The 15,762-nt window shown below is 36.9% G+C and overlaps 1 protein-coding gene and 2 long non-coding RNA genes across 7 annotated transcripts in view; 2 read left to right on the top strand and 1 right to left on the bottom strand.

Annotated features, from left to right (window-relative positions):
* LOC103472549 (uncharacterized) overlaps positions 1-4,313 on the top strand; it is a 17,992-nt gene extending 13,679 nt beyond the window's left edge. For all 3 annotated transcript variants that reach the window (XR_014089715.1, XR_014089713.1, XR_014089714.1), the window contains one exon: positions 3,985-4,313. This is a non-coding gene — a long non-coding RNA (uncharacterized LOC103472549). The remainder of the gene's footprint in view (positions 1-3,984) is intronic.
* Positions 1-15,762, bottom strand: part of cdc42se1 (CDC42 small effector 1) — a 26,920-nt gene extending 11,158 nt beyond the window's left edge. Inside the window, exons 1-3 of one of the 2 annotated variants that reach the window (XM_081612440.1) lie at positions 15,641-15,740; positions 2,765-2,851; positions 1,719-2,093 (exon numbers count right to left, since the gene is read on the bottom strand). In XM_081612440.1, the coding sequence (XP_081468566.1) occupies positions 1,719-1,868 (150 nt within the window). In that variant the 5' untranslated portion in view covers positions 1,869-2,093; positions 2,765-2,851; positions 15,641-15,740. Of the gene's footprint in view, positions 1-1,718; positions 2,094-2,764; positions 2,852-15,640 lie in introns of both variants that reach the window. The other variant, XM_008422254.2, reaches the window with a different exon arrangement.
* LOC103472546 (uncharacterized) lies at positions 9,468-10,331 on the top strand. Of its 2 annotated transcripts, none has more exons than XR_534888.3 (3): positions 9,468-9,520; positions 9,723-9,834; positions 10,279-10,331. It is a non-coding gene; the product is annotated as an uncharacterized LOC103472546 (long non-coding RNA). The 2 variants fall into 2 exon arrangements; XR_014089716.1 differs by having other exon boundaries at positions 9,489-9,612.

Genomic DNA, 15,762 nt, shown 5'->3' with positions numbered 1-15,762 from the left:
GCAGTTCTTTATAAAATATTCTTAAAAATAACACACAATGTGCAAAGCTACTTGAGGCAACATCGGCTGTTTCTTTTCCTGGATGCTAACTGGTTGAACTGCAACAGTTAGCACCTAAATATGCACTAGAAGCACATTTTAGCTTCTAGTGCTAATGTTGCACTCAAGAAACAGACAGGAGTCCTTCTTCAGTTTAGTCTTCTTCAGTCCTTACTGACCACTTTAGTTTCCACCAGCTGTTTCAATGGATATTAAGGTCTATTTGGTGTTTGAACTATTGAAATAGGTTGTTATAAGTGTTTTTTGGAGGAATCTTAAGTATTGTTATATTAGCGATTAGCTTGATTAGCAACGTTAGCACTACTAACAGCAATCCCGTGAGTATTCCCAGCAGAGGTAGCAAATTCTTACCCTGCCAGGATTTCCTAATCCAGAATAATCTGATAACCAGAAATAGGCTCCTCAAAACGATGAAGAAGAACAACTTTGTTTCAACAGATTCAGATTCCTGTAACTTCAGGCTGTAGGGCGACGTGACCCTGCTGACAAAACGTTATTTACAATCTAGTTTCCCCTCAGAACTAAAAATAGTCTTTTTCAAAATTTCCACACCCAAGAGTTTCAGATCTGACCCAGTTATGCATAAAATCAGCTGATTACGGGCACCAGACAATTTCTCAGTGCATCTTCAGTGATAATAAATAGTGTATCAATCTAATTGTTGGTAAATTATTTTAGGTTAACCATTGAGTTGATCAAATGGTTAACCATTTGATCAACTCAATGGTTGATCAACCATTGAGTTGATCAACTCAATGATATAAGGTCTGATGTATTTATATCATCAGACTTTCTTGAAAAAGTGTTTTCCTTCGCAGTTTTGCTATGAAAAAAAACTTTTAAAAGTTACACTGTAAATAATGAACAGTAATTTGGTTTGGTTTAATCAAAATGTGGATATTCATTTTTCAAAGTCATATTTTCCTCTATGCTACTGACACATTTACAAATGTAGGAGTCTCAAACTAAATATTTAATTCACAAGACAACATTTGGGAATTAAATATTCACAAATATTTGATTTGTGAATACTAAAAAGTCATGAAGTTATTTTCTAAAACAAAATATGTTCTCACAAAATATAAATTTCCTAAGTACATGTTTAAGTGGGAGCTAAATATTTAGTTTTCAAAATAAATATTTATCTACAAATTAAATATTTTTTTGCAAACTAAATATTTAGTTCAGAACTAAATATTTATTTGATAGTAAGCAATTAATTTCCAAGCTAAACATTTAATTTTCAACTAAACATTTAGTTGTGAATACTACAAATTAAATATTTTTTAAACTAATTATTTTCTAAATAAATATTTAGTTTTCAAACTAAATACTTAACTCCAAAATATTTTTTTAACTAAATATTTATTATTCAAAATAAGTATTTAGCTAAGACCTAAACATTTATTTGTGAACTAAATATTTAGCTTTAGAACTAAAGGTAAATATTTAGCTATTAAAATTTTTATTTTGTAAACTGAATAGTTAGCTTGCAAATTAAATATTTAACTTGGAACTCTGACATTTTATAAATGAACTCCTACATATTTATCCTCTATGACAGACTACTTACACCAAATTTACTCTGTACATTTTTTACGGTGTAACTTTAAAATGGCTTCCCATGTGGATCAGAACCAGAGGTGCTGGTTTCTCACCGGAGGAGGCTTGGCTACAACGCAGCAGCCCATCTTGTGCCAGAAGTCGCTCATGCCGACGGTCTGCCTGTCCAGCGGCTGGCCGTTGCTCTCTGCTGCCGCCCTGCAGGCCCGAGAAGGAACTGCAGTCTGTGGATAATCCTGGGGCATCCAGACAAAAAGCCACACAAATGTAGACAGTCAGAGGGTAAAACCCTGGAAAAAACCCACTGTAGATTAAAAAAATACAAATCTACAGGGACTCCAGGTGGTTCAGATTGGAAAAAAAAGAAAATCAGGATATCCACAAATTTCCTCTGGTGAAAAATCCTCAGGCAAAAAAATTAAAATTAAAATTTACTCCTCAGAAGATTCAAACGTTGAAATCCAAACATCCTGCGAAGACACACACAAAAAAACAAAAACATGACAAACTTTTTCTTTTTCCAGATTCAGAACATTAAATAATTTAGTCTCGTTATAAGTTCAGTCCTCTGGTTCGTCGTTCTGAAAGTTGCTCCTTTTATTTATCACATTATTCGCCTTTCAATGCCTCAGCGACCAGGAATTATTTTAATGCCTCTGCATGTCCACCTCAAAGACTCAAACGGCCTCAAGTTTCTAAATTACCACAATCAATCTGCAATCTTTAAATGGCTCCACATTAGGTTGCTTTATCTGCTCGCACTAACGGCTTGATTTAAAACAACTAGACCTTCATCTAACCTTCAGTTCTTTTCTTTAAAAACCGCCCCAAATCAAAGCCTCAATGCAGAGCAGAGATTCATGAAGCTACCAAATAAGGCTCGGTCAGCGAAACGCTAACGGCGTATGTGATTACATTTTTTAGATGCTTAAATAGCACTTATGGTCCAAAAATCACCACATTTCCAGGAGAAATGCTCAAACATGAGCAAGTCGTCTGCAGACGTTGAGGCAGTCTGTCATTGGGCTGCATGGGAACCAAACCCTGGGAGACGTCAACACGGCAGCAACATTAAGCGTGACTAAACATTAGGTGTGGTCCAAACACGGAGCAGCAGGAAGTAACACAAGCAGACACGCACACCAGGAGCTGCAGGCCTGGAGGAGCGGCGCCGGTGGGTCAGATCACGAAAACTACTCCGGCTCACTAACACTCAGGAACCAGCAGCCTGAAAATAACACATCACATTTATTCACATTAAAATATTTAACTCTTTTCTTTGCTCTTTGAACAGATTTTGAAATAAGTCGTTCTTTAACTACCAAGTGTTGTGAGCATTAATAACATTTGCGGCTATTTTTAACTTAGAAGCACAACAAAAGAAAAATAGACTGGAGCTGCTTTGGCAGCCATTAAATATAAATATAATCCACTCATTTCTACATACTTATCCATTTAATTTTAATCTTTTTACATTTAATAAAAGTAATAATAGCTGTGAAAGACAGCACCTCTAAGGACCAGTTTATGCAGCTTATCTGCAACAAATAATTATACTGGGGTTTAGTTATTCTTTAAACAAAATAAGCAAAAATATTCTACTGTTTGCAGTACCCGCTGTTCAACCCAAAGAGGGCAGCACTGAGCCGGTTTGAGTCTAAATATTGCAAAAAATAAACAAATTTACAAAAAATGTCTCAATTTCCACATTAAAATGAAGATAGTACCATTAACAATCAATTTATACAGCTTTTTTGCAACAAAAAAGGTTGACTAGGGGTTTAGTTACTCTGTAAATGAAATAAACTAAAAAATTGGACTGTAACCAATGGGAAATTTTGGTTGCAGTACCCACTGTTCAACCCAGAGGGCAGCACTGAGCCGGTTTGAGGCTAAATATTGCAAATTTTACAAACAATTTTTTACAATTTGCGCAGTAAATTGTAAAGTTGCTTGCAGATAAGCAGATAACTTCTTGCTTATCTGAGAAAGAAGTTCAGATAAGCAACTGAATGTCAAAACAAAATAAATTGCTGCTTTTATTGCTTAGAAAATAAATAAATCCTGTGAAATGTAAAAAAAAAAACAAAAAAAAAAACATTTGAAGATCAAAGATCAGCTTTCAGCAGGCACAAAATGTTCAACTGCAGGCATCGAATGTAAAAATTATTCATCAACCAGAGCAGGAAACCTGTGCCTTCGGGGCAGAGCTTGTTTATGGGATCAAGTGTTTCCTGATGGTTGGACATGTTGCTGGTGGCAGATCTGGATCACAATCATCTCCACCTGATGTTTTTATCCGTGGTTCAATTAAGGATAATAAATCTGATTTTTCCCCGTTTGTTTCTGTATTTCAACCAGGCGAACCTCGGCTGGATGGCGGGAGGAGTTTGCTGCGTCCCGATCAAAAGCTCCAACTGCGTCTATTCTGAGTCGGCTCTGCCTGGTAGAAAACTATCTGGAGTCCCTCCAACACATTTCAGCAGATGATAAGGGAGGAATGTGGAGGCCAGAAACATGTAGCTTCATGCTTGACATCCACAAAGATCAGCAGAGAGGAATTCAGCCCGAGGGGTCGGCTTCGCCAAGGAGAGGACTTCCTGTTTGGGAATCAAACAGTTCATCAGACTGAAAAGTCTGAAGGTCTCCACCAAATCCTGGGGATTTTTTAAAATTATTTTCCATTTTGACGACTTGGTTCCCTTCATCAGCTGGTTTCATCTGGACTCAGACAAGCACTCAGATCCTGTGTTGTCTGAGCGAGCCATCACTCGAAAAACATTCCACACGTCTGAGCTTAATCTTACATAAATTACCCAAACCATCATTTCGACTCATCAGGACAGAAAACGCCTGTGTGTGATGGTTCTACCTCCGTTTGTAAACACTTTCGCTCTCAGGGTTGGTAACAAACGTGTTCACCTCTGGATTACAACCAGAGTGTAAATGGAAACAGACGAGGTTTGGTGGACTAAAAACTGCATTTTGTTTTATAAAATTTAAATTTACAAAACTTTAATTTCTGCAGTTTTTATGTGACCTGCACTGCAAAAACACAAAGTCTAACCAAGTTCTTTTTTTCTAGTTTCTAGTTAAAATATCTCAGTGTACTTGAAATAAGACAAAACTAACTTATGAGTAACTTTTCAGCAACATGTAGTAGCTTGTTTTAAGTAACTAATTCCTTAATGTTGACGAAAACGTTCTAGTTCCAGTGCCAAGGGGACAAAGCCGTTACCTAGCAACCCCCAGCCAAGCCCGGGCCGTCACCTAGCAACCAGTTTTATTTTGCTTTTGACATGGGAAAATGTCTTATTTTGAGTTTAAATATTTTTTCATGGATATTAACAAATTATTCACTAAAAACAAACTCCTAAATTTCACTGAAATGTTGCCAATAAGGTAGTTTTGTCTCATTTGAAGTGCATTAAAGTATTTTCCCTACAAGCAAGATTTGGTATTTTTCCAGTGAGACAGCAGAAAAATTCTGCTTCATGTTAAATATTATTATAAACAAAAGAAGACTTTGACAGGACTGGAGAAAAGGGAAGCAAAGAGGCTCAGTTGTGTGTCAGAATTTGAAGTGATGCAAGTTTTCAGGAATTTACATTTCGCCGTCTGCAGTGGATAGACGGACAGACGAATGGCCGTTCATGAGTATAAGCAGCACAATGGTGCAAACTCAGTCTAAACTTCCTGTCCTGCAGTCTGTTTGTTCGTCCGCTGTAATAAATTTTGTCCCATTACATCACTGGGAGGAGGTAAAACTGCCTCCTCGCCTCCCATTGTGTTGTTTGCAGGTGGCAGGATCCACAGTCTGCGCAGAAAACTTGATTAATTCCCGTTTATTTATTTAGCTTTGCTACCGATCTACAGCTCTCCAGCCTTTCTGAAGGTCTTTGACTCCTAAACCAAATGATTTCAGCCACGTTTTAGTAAAAGTGACCATAAGAAGCATTTTAAAATTCTTTTTTAAGGTAACTGTGTCGCAGTAATTATTGTCCCACAAGCACAAACAGTGCTGCTGAAGAACATTCCCATTTGTAATGCGCTTTTTTGGGACACAAAGAAGTATGATTTATATACTTAAACTGCATAAAGTAAGTGCATTTAATCATAATCATCTTGTCACTTTAAATCCCAATAAGCTGCTGTTGGTCACGCCCCAAAACTCAGCGTTTACACCTGAAAATGGCTGCAAACACATGCACAATTACACAACCGAACATCTTTGAAAAGCAGAAGTGCAGCCTCCTGCACAACCAACAAGAAGGCAGGAAAAGACAAAACACTTGTTTCTTTCCAGCAGCCATTGTACGGCACATACAGCAGTAGAACCAGCTGAACAAACGTGCTGGAGCTTCGGATGGGTTGCTAGGTAACAGGCTGGGCTTAGCTGGTGTTGCTAGGTAACGCCGGAGAGCAGATGAATGTGACTTAATCAGGAGATATTTAAAATGGCTGATTTTTCAAACACCAAAAAACATTAAATTAATGCCAAAAAAAACAGCATGGTGGTTTTTGAAAGTTGATTTTAGAAGTGGTAGAAAGCCAAATGGGAAAAAAATAAATAAATAAACCAAACGTATCCTCTCAAAAAGTCAAACATAAAACATTATGCTGCCTTCAGAAAGCCTGCTCCTACTGATCAGGGAGAATTTAACAAATTATAAAAAAGACTGGTTGTTTGAAATATCTATTCAACAAATACAGAAAGATTCATGCTTAAAATACATGATTATTTACTTTATTGGGTCTATATTCCAGTTTTGGTGACATATTTATCTGCTGGACAGTCCAAAAACATTCAAACAACCAAAACAACAATAAAAACAAAAAGCCACGGTCGCCACCGGCCTGCTGATGTGAGAGCAGCTGAGCGACAATCAGCTGGAGGGCAGAATCAGCTGAAACGCCACAAAACGACAACAACAGGCCGCCTGTTGGAGGCGAGCGGCTGCAGGTCACACGATCACACTTCAAGCAGACGGGAGAGAAACGCTTATTTACACAAGACGGCCGAGACGTCTGACCTCTGGTTTCACAACGACCCCGGCGAACTTGATGACTAGCGTCAGAAAAGCCTCCAGACAAAAACCTGAAAACTGAGACCTGGTTGTCTTCTCTGTGGGAATTAGTCACTTCTGCACTGAAAAACTCTAATGAATAAGTTAAAGTCCAAGAAATTAATTTTAATGCTAAAACAAAGCAAATACATTTCCAGTTTAAAAGCAACTTTGAGTTTCATTATTGATTTTAACAAACCTTTAATGTCAAATTATGAACAAGACTGAAAAAAATCTGAGGAATTGCTGAAAAAATAAATGCCAGTTGACATTTTGTAAGCTATGAAAAAGCCCCGTGTAAAACATGAATCATTTAAATAAAACAGAGACTGAGCTGTTATTCTGCTCCACTTCCTCCTTTACAGACCTGGTCACACTTCCTGCTGCCGTTTGTCTGAGACCATAAGCAGGCTGTGATAAGGCAAAAACAAAAAGACAACCAAGCTGAATAAAAAGAAATGGGTTCAGATTCAAGAAGAAGAAAAAAAGGATGGAACCAGGAAAACCAGGTTTAGGGTTTCACAAAATCTCCGTATCGTTGCTTTTCAAGAAACTATAAAATCCTCTCAGGATGATTTACTATTTTAGTTTTATAATGTACAAACTAAATAAACTTAAAGAATTAACCAGAAGAATCCAGTCTTTTCATTAACTCCCATTGTTTTTTGTTCTTTATTACATCTCTCTCTTTTTTTTGGCATTTTTGGCATCCCGTACAGAGAAGCTGGTTGCCAGGGGAAAATTTTGTTTTACATAGACAATATCTCAAGATAAAGTGTTAATTATGATAAGAATTTTATTAATTCATGTCAACCTGAAGAGTTTTCACTGATTCAGACCTTTACTTGGAAAATATTACAGATTTTGTGATAATTATTTAGACTTTTACTCCAGTACAAGTTCTAAATAACAACAAACAAATGACATAGAAAGCAACTCTGCACCTTGACTATAGTTATTATTTGCATATTTTCCATTACTTTTTATTTAGAAGTACAATCATTTTTGATGTTATGCCTTTTTGTTTTACATTTTTGAGTAAAAACTGTGAAATCCTGGTACTTTTACTCAGAGCTCTGGTTGTGTTAGACTCTTTTACTGGCACCACTTGAAAGGCAGCAACTCGTTCTCTGTCATTTTCATACTTTTACATCAGTTTTTAACATTTTTTCTAAGTAGAGACACTATTTAGGGAATGTATTTTAATTCATTGAGGGTTTTTTGAATCCTCACCATTCAGTTTTACCCCATCATCACATTAAACATGAGGCTAAACTGTTAATTACTCCCTGATCAGTCATCTGAAAGCAGCGAACGATTCCTTTTTGACCAGACTACCAGGCAGAAATTACGTCTTATTCTCAGATTTTCATTAATACTGACCTCAAGAAACCTAAAGTCCCCATAAAAAAATGCATCATTTGTTTTTATGTGTTAATTTAAAGCTGGAAAGGACAGACTGCGTCACCAAAACCACTTTTCGTCTTTGATTAATCAGCGCCCTGATCTGATGAAATCAGAGGGACCTAACGGACTACAAAGTTCATACACAAAGTAACGGATTACTCATCAGGATTTCTGCAGTTTTCCAGGAAGTGGCCATGAGAATCATTAAGAAATACCTTCAAAAGTTATTCCTTATTGCTGTGAGCCAAGATGAGGCTGTTAATGTGCAACACAGTGGAAGAGAAATCCAACAGAGGCGACACATTGTGCTAAATTCACATTTCACGCGTCTTTTACTTCCATTTGGGTTTCAGCTGCTTCCAAACACAACCCAAACCCACCCGGGCATTTAATGTTTTGGTGTCTGGAAAATGACTCGTTTCTAAAATCCACAGAATGCAACCAGGAGGCACTGCGCCCGTTACCTAGCAACCCCAGGCAAGCCCAGCTCGTTACCTAGCAACCACAGAAGGCTCCAGAACAGCCAATTCTGAAAGGAACTCAAACTAGTCAGTTGACCAGACTGAAATCTTATTATTCAAGAAAGATTTTGAACAAAAACATTTAATGATCATGTTTTGTACCAGTCCTAACCTGTTCAGGGAACTGGTCACTTTAACCTCCTGAGGAGCAGCGCGGTTAGCTAAACTACTCAAATGTTTCTTAGTTTACCTTTAGCTTGTTCTTCTGTTTTCATCCGTCACTCCCACAAAGCTTTCACTGAAACAAAACCACACAGAGCCTAAAGCTTCTTTCACTTTCAGGTTATGGAGTCCTGGTACTTTTCCTCTCTGTATTACTTTCTCCTACTACTCTGCATTATCTGCAGTTATTGTCAATTTTCACTCTTTATTTTTGCTTTTCATAGGATCTTTTTTACGTAATCTTCCAAAAATGTCAACATCTGACAGAAGAAAACTTGTCCTTTTTCCCTTACAAATCTTTACTTTTTTATTTAATATGCAAACAGAAATAGAACTGTGTTTGTTTAAAAATGACAACAAAATTGTGACCTTGTTTCCCCCCAATTTTAGCTCTGAATGAGTTTAATTTAACTGGACTGAGAGCAAAAACGGCTCTTTGACTTATAAAGATTACTGGTAAATTTACAGCGTTGTGGAAAGAAAGTTTTCCTTCCTGGAAGCATCATATAAACAATCACACAGTGAAACATTTGGCTCGGTGTTTCTGTTTATTGCAAAACAAAACCATTTTTTCCAAGCTGTAAAACAATTAAAAGGGTGTGATGATAATGCTGGAACATATTTGGGACTTTGTCAAAGTGACAGCCTTTATTAATGTTCCTTTTAACGCTATGTACTTATTGTTCCAGCTAATTCTGAACGACGACGTGTTGTGCTACATTTATGAAACTATTGGTTGTTGTAAGTGTTTACAAAAATGATTTTTAATGAGCCAAAGTCCTGAACTCCTTATCAGGTTGTCAGTGAACTTCTTGGACTTTCTGTTTGCGCAGGTAAGTGAGAGCTGTAAAATAAAACCTTTTCATGTTAGCGCAGAGTAAACACCAGCCAACAGGACGTCCCTCTCAGCTTTCCCTTTTTAAAAAATGCTTCTTTACGACAGGAAAGCGTCGACCCCCGAATATGAAGACAGGGCGTTTAAGGTGGCAGAAAGCGGAGCGGCTACAGCTGGAGTCCAGCTTCACAATGGCGCCTTTTCATCCAGACGTTTAAAGGTAGAAAACTTTCCAGCCGGTTAACGGGCGACCCTCCTGTTCTGACACAACGAGCAGCTTTCACTTCTCTCCCCCGGGAAGCAGAAAGTTAACACACCTCAAAGTGACGCAAGCCTTCAGGTTCACACTGAACAATAACGCCGATTCAAAACGCTCCACTGATTATTCCAACCATCAGACATAAGAACCGTTTGCACGTTTTTTATTTAACCACTTAAATCTTCTTTCATGCAGTATTAGAAGAAGGATTAAAAGATGCAAATAAGCAAATAATTCAGTTACTTTTTAAAATTAAGAAAACATTTTATGGCTTACGAAACAGCATAGCATTCCTTTAGTGTACGTTTGATCATTTAATTGGTACGTTTTTGAATTAATCGATTAATAATTGGATAGCAAAAGGTTGTTAATATAAAATGTTGTTGTTTTGTTTCTTTCTTACAGATTTTGAACAGAGTGAATCTAAAACTACGGCACTGGAGGAATTCTGGGTAAAATACATTTCCACACAAATTATTTTTTACAGTTTTAGCTCTGAGTGTGGTTTTCAGTCTGTACACTCCAGTCAACCATTAGCCAAATATTAGCTGACAATTCTTTGAGTAATCGATTAATCACAATCGATCTGATTAATTGTTTCAGCCCTAACTTTGTTCGGTTTTTATAGACCAGAAAACTCTTTTTTTATTTATTTTTACAGAAAATAACTAGCAAAAATGTATAAATTTACATCATCAGCCTCTTTTAAATTAACATTACATTGCCTGTAATAGGATAACACAGAGCTCCTTTAGTGAGCATTTGTAGATTAATTGATACATTTTTGCATTAATCAATAAATTGGACAGAAAAAGGTGCTTTATAGAAGTATTTTTTTACTTTTGTGTTTTACAGAATTTAAAACAAAACTAAAACTGTGCTACTTGATGGGTTTTCTGCAGAATATATTCCCAAACAAAAGGTTTTTATTTATATAAATGCTAATTTTATATCTTTTTCGTGCAGTTTTGGCTCAATTATTGCTCTGAATATGTTGTTTTTTTCACCAAATGGCCATTTTTCGGTTTGTTAAGGAGTAACTAATTACTAAATAAGTTGATGATTATTTAAATAACTGATTAATCACGATTGATACGACTAATTGTTTCAGCTCTAGTCTGAAATTAAACATAAGATCAAATTAGATGTAAGTTTTTATTGTGCATCCATCAGATATAAAACAGTAGATATATAGATCTATATATAGATCTTATATAGATTTAAGAGAAAATCTTAAATCTATGCAGAGATTTTCTCCTAATTTCCAAATTTAAATCGGTTTCATTGATCCAAGTACGACAACAGAGCGATAATCTAAACACCAAGTCTAAACCAACTCCACTTTTGAATGTCTCAGTTTCTTACAAATCAGGGATCAAATTTCCTGCAAAACACATAAAAGCATTAAAGACTCTGAACCAAAACAGAGACTCTTTGTTTTGGTTCAGAGAGTCCAAAACAGACTCTCTGAACCCAGAACCAAAACACTCGGTTTTGGTTCTGGGTTTTGGTTCTGGGTTGGTGAGAAGGTTCAGTAAAGCCTCCTGCAGTGATTTAACTGGATGCAGGTTGTTGAAGGGATGATCTCAGTGAAGCGTTTGACTCCATGACACACACATCCGCTGCTGGTTCTGAGATATTTGTCAGAACCTGAAATCCAGCCAAGCTGACGTTTAATGTCAGTGAACCGGGCCGACTGTGGGAACCAGATAACAAAAGAAAACCAGAAATAAACATCTGAGACAGAACCCTTACAGGAATGTCTTAGTAATCACATAATTACTCCAGGGTTTCATGCAAAACCCACTTTTTGGGTCCTTAAAGTCGGGAACCAGCCAACGATTTGGGAGGCAATTCAGCGAAGACGTCAGACCTCAAGCCTCCATATTTTAGAAGCTGTGTTGACGCAACACATGTTGCACAACAACGTTTATCCTGACTGCATTTCATCTGCAGCAAAACATTTATGAGATTGGCAAAAGTTTTCCACTTTAGACAGAGGAGATTTCTTGGCCTCCACCATCAGTTTCAGCCTTGAAGGGGATCTATTATGAAAAATTCACATTTTGCAGATTTTTATTTTTCAGTTTGGGTCTCAACTTCTTCTAGAAACAACCCAAGTGCTTTAAAAACAATCACTAAGATATTTATTGGCAATAAATTAAAGTTTTTTGGTATCTGGAAAATGAGCCATTTCAAAAACCACCTGAATGTTAAGTCACATTCGATGGGTGCCGTGCCGTTACCTAGCAACCCCAACCGAGGCCAGCCCCGTTACCTAGCAACCAAAGCAGAACAGCATGTTTGCTCAGCTTCTGTTGATGTATGCGCTGCACAATGGCTGCTGGAAAAGTCAACTTTTGTTGTCGTCTTCTAGAAACCATTTGCTGCATTTTTGTTGGTTGTGCAGATGGCTCTACTTCTGCTTTTCAAAGATGTATAAATGAGCATCAGTTTGCAGCCGTTTTCATGTGCGAGTGTAAACACTGAGTTGGGGGCGTGGCCAGCAGCAGTTAATCTGGATTTAAAGCGACAGGACGCCAAAACAGCTAATTCAGGAACGAGTACAGAGTTCAGAGTGAAATCTCGTTATCTAAGAACAATTTTTGCAGAAAAGGTAAAGAACCTCTTTTGTTCAAAGTGTTCGATTGGTGTACAAACTTTTTGCAAAGTTGGCCAAAATTATCAGTTCAGAAATAATCTCAGAACAAAAACATATATAATTTTTAAAAACGTAAAATCACCAAAATGTTATTGTGATTTCTTTTAATCTAGGAACTATTTTATTTAATCAAATAAAGTAAGCCAATTTTTTTGTAGGAACTGGATCATAGAACCAAAACTGAAAATAGGATTTGCTGGTTAAATGAAAGAAAGAAAATTTGCTTTTCATTTATGGGCTCAACTGAAGAAAAGTAAAACTATATTTTTGTCTATTTTGAGCGATAGAAACCGGATCTAGCTCAGTCTTCATTTGAAAACACTTCCTGCATTCATCTGAGCTTTAACAGAGCAATAAAAAGCAGATTTAGGTCCACCAAATGACAACTTTAGAGTAGATCTTAATGAGTAGAGCTGGTCCTAGTTACCATGACAACAGAAAGAAACCAGGAAGCTTGGAAAAGATTATCAGTTTATATGGCATCTAACATTTTTGTAAGTAGATTTAATTTCACAGGTTTTTCCTAATTTATATGATTTACTCTTGAGGGGGGGCCGCACAAAATCAGCTGAGGGACCACAACTGGCCCCCAAACTTCACTTTGAACACCTTTACCCTGAAGAAAATGCTATTTTTATGTCTATGTGACATTTTCACTTGTTTGCATAATTTTCAGCAACTTATCCAGGTCAAAATAACTAAGAATAGTTTTACTTAGAAAAAGGAATGGATTTATATGGAGAAAATTAGATCTCGTTATCTTGAAAACAGCTTTTCAGGCCGTTCTCTGCTTCTATTTTGAAACTAAAATCCAGCATTAACAAGACAGGAACGAATTTATGAAACTAATTCAGAACAATTTTGAAACAAAGTCTAAAAACACAATCAGCAACAAGTCCAGAAACAGCAAGAACGATGCAGAAATCAGTTTCCTTGAAGCCAAACTGCTTGTATTTAACTTTTCCTGGTAATCTTCAGTCGTTTAAAAGAAAAAATATCTTCTCATGACTTTGACACCCAGTCAGATGAAACCAGCCCCCCTGCTGCTGCAAACAGGACTAACTGGGTTATCTGTGAGGAGGTCAAACCCATAACTGGGTCACAGCTCAATGTAGCGTTTAGCTTAAAACGCTGGATTTGCATTTGGCACAACAACAACAATAAAACAAAAACTGACTAAAACCTCAAAGCTGCAGCAGAACTGATGAGAAATATCTGCTGGCTCAGAGGTTTTCTTCTTTTAATTTTCCAGAAATGTTTGCCTGGAGAAACGTGAATCCCAGTGGAAAGTCAGGGCTTTCCAAAAATGACTAAACATGTTGCTAACGTAACCGCCGTGCCGCTGTGAATACATCCCACAGACACTGGGAACAGAGCGCTGCAGTGTTTCCCTCCTTCCCGCTCGCCGCACGCCTCTACACCCTCTGCAGACCTGTAATTTGGCTCCAGATCTATAGATCTGCACCCAGAAACTAGAAGCTATCCGTCACAGCCCAGCAGTTATTTTTGGCTCATCCTGAGCAGAGGGGTCGTCTGTGACCTCCGACCTCTGACTTTAACCTCCACCTTCTCGCTCTAATCTTCTGATTGTTTCCGCTCTTTTTGTTTTTTGTCCAAGAAAAGAAAAGTCTTTTTTTTCAGGAGAGTTTTTAGCTGCAGATTAATTTAAATATTTAGATTTTACAGAACTAAGCGATCAGCTTCCTCTTTTCTTGATTCATTACGGTTCTTTATTCAAACTGCACTGCAAAAACACAAAATATTACCAAGTTTTGGTCTAGTTTAGTTGAAATATCTTAGTACATTTGGACTAAGACAAAACTAACTTACAAGTAACTTTTAAGAAAGAAATGGGAGCTTCTTTTAAGTCAATAATTGATTAATATTCATGAAAAATACTTTATTAGTTAACAAAAAATAAGACATTATTCACTTCTTAATAGAGAAAAAAACCTTTCAGTGGAACCAGTCATTTTTTAATCAGTATTAATTAATTATTTAAAACAAAAAGCTTCTATATCTTCTTGAAAAGTTACTTTTGTCATATTTTTAGTTCATCAAGATATTTGCACTAAACTTGACTGAAAATACTTGGTAAGATTTTGTGTTTTTGCAGTGCACAACTCAGACAGACATTTCTCTACACTGCAAAAACATACAATCTTACCAAGTCATTTTTTTGGTCTTTTTTCTGGTGGAAATGTCTTAGTACATTTGAAATAAGACAAAACTAACTATCAAGTAACTTTTCAGCAAGAAATAGGAGATTTTTATGTAAATATTTCTTGATTATTAACTAAAAAGTGGTCATTTTTTTCCCACGTTAATCTTGAAATAATCCACTAATACTTTTTCATCAATATTAAGGAATTATTAACTCAGAACAAGCTCCTACATCTTGCTCAAACGTTTATTCTACGGTAGTTTTGCCTTTTTTCAAGTAACCTAAGATATCTCCACTTGAAACAAGACTAAAATTACTTAGTAATATGTTGTGTTTTTGCAGTGCACAGAGGAGAAATGAATAAAATAGATTATGTGCGATAATTTCACCTCGTCCAGGCAGGAAATCCAGCCCAGAGAGCGAAGGGTAATGAAGCCCAGGGGAGTTTTCCTCCCAGGAGTTCTGGTGGTATGCTGTATCCTGTGACCCGTTGGATTCTCTGACCCGATTAGAAACTTCACTCTGCTCTCTTGTACCTTCAACACAACCTGAACCTTCATTTCAGGAGGTAAACAACCTTTAAGGCTGGTGATATAAACTGAACCAGAAAAGCGCCTGAAAAGCAGTAATTACTAACATGTTTCCTGCCCAAAGCGAATGGGAGCAAAGAGGCATCTGAAAACATTTAAAAGCCTCTAATCTAGTCTCAATCCACATGGCAGGGTCATTTAAATTACGTGAAGTGACTCTTGTGTACAGTAGATTAATAATTCACAGATTAATCTGTCCTTCAGGGAGGTGGTTGACCTGAGAACTTCAGCTAACATCTGAAGATTTTATGCATTTTAATCAGTTTACATGTTTCTCCGGTGAATTACAATGAAATAATTGTTCGTGTTGCTTATTTTTAGTAAAAAAAAAAAAAGAGGCAGCGGACTCACCGGAGAGGAGCAGCAGGGAGGCAATGAGCGGCTGAAGGAGTGAGATCATGAACCAGCTGCAGCTTTCTGACAGACTCTCTGCCTTTCTCTCTCTCTGTGTGCGAGGTGTGGCTCCAACCAGG

Source organism: Poecilia reticulata, chromosome 11 (assembly GCF_904066995.2).
Source record: "Poecilia reticulata chromosome 11, P_reticulata-male-v2, whole genome shotgun sequence".
NCBI lineage: Eukaryota > Metazoa > Chordata > Actinopteri > Cyprinodontiformes > Poeciliidae > Poecilia > Poecilia reticulata.
Note: the sequence above shows the minus strand (reverse complement) of the source record. Positions and strands in the feature narration are given on the sequence as shown.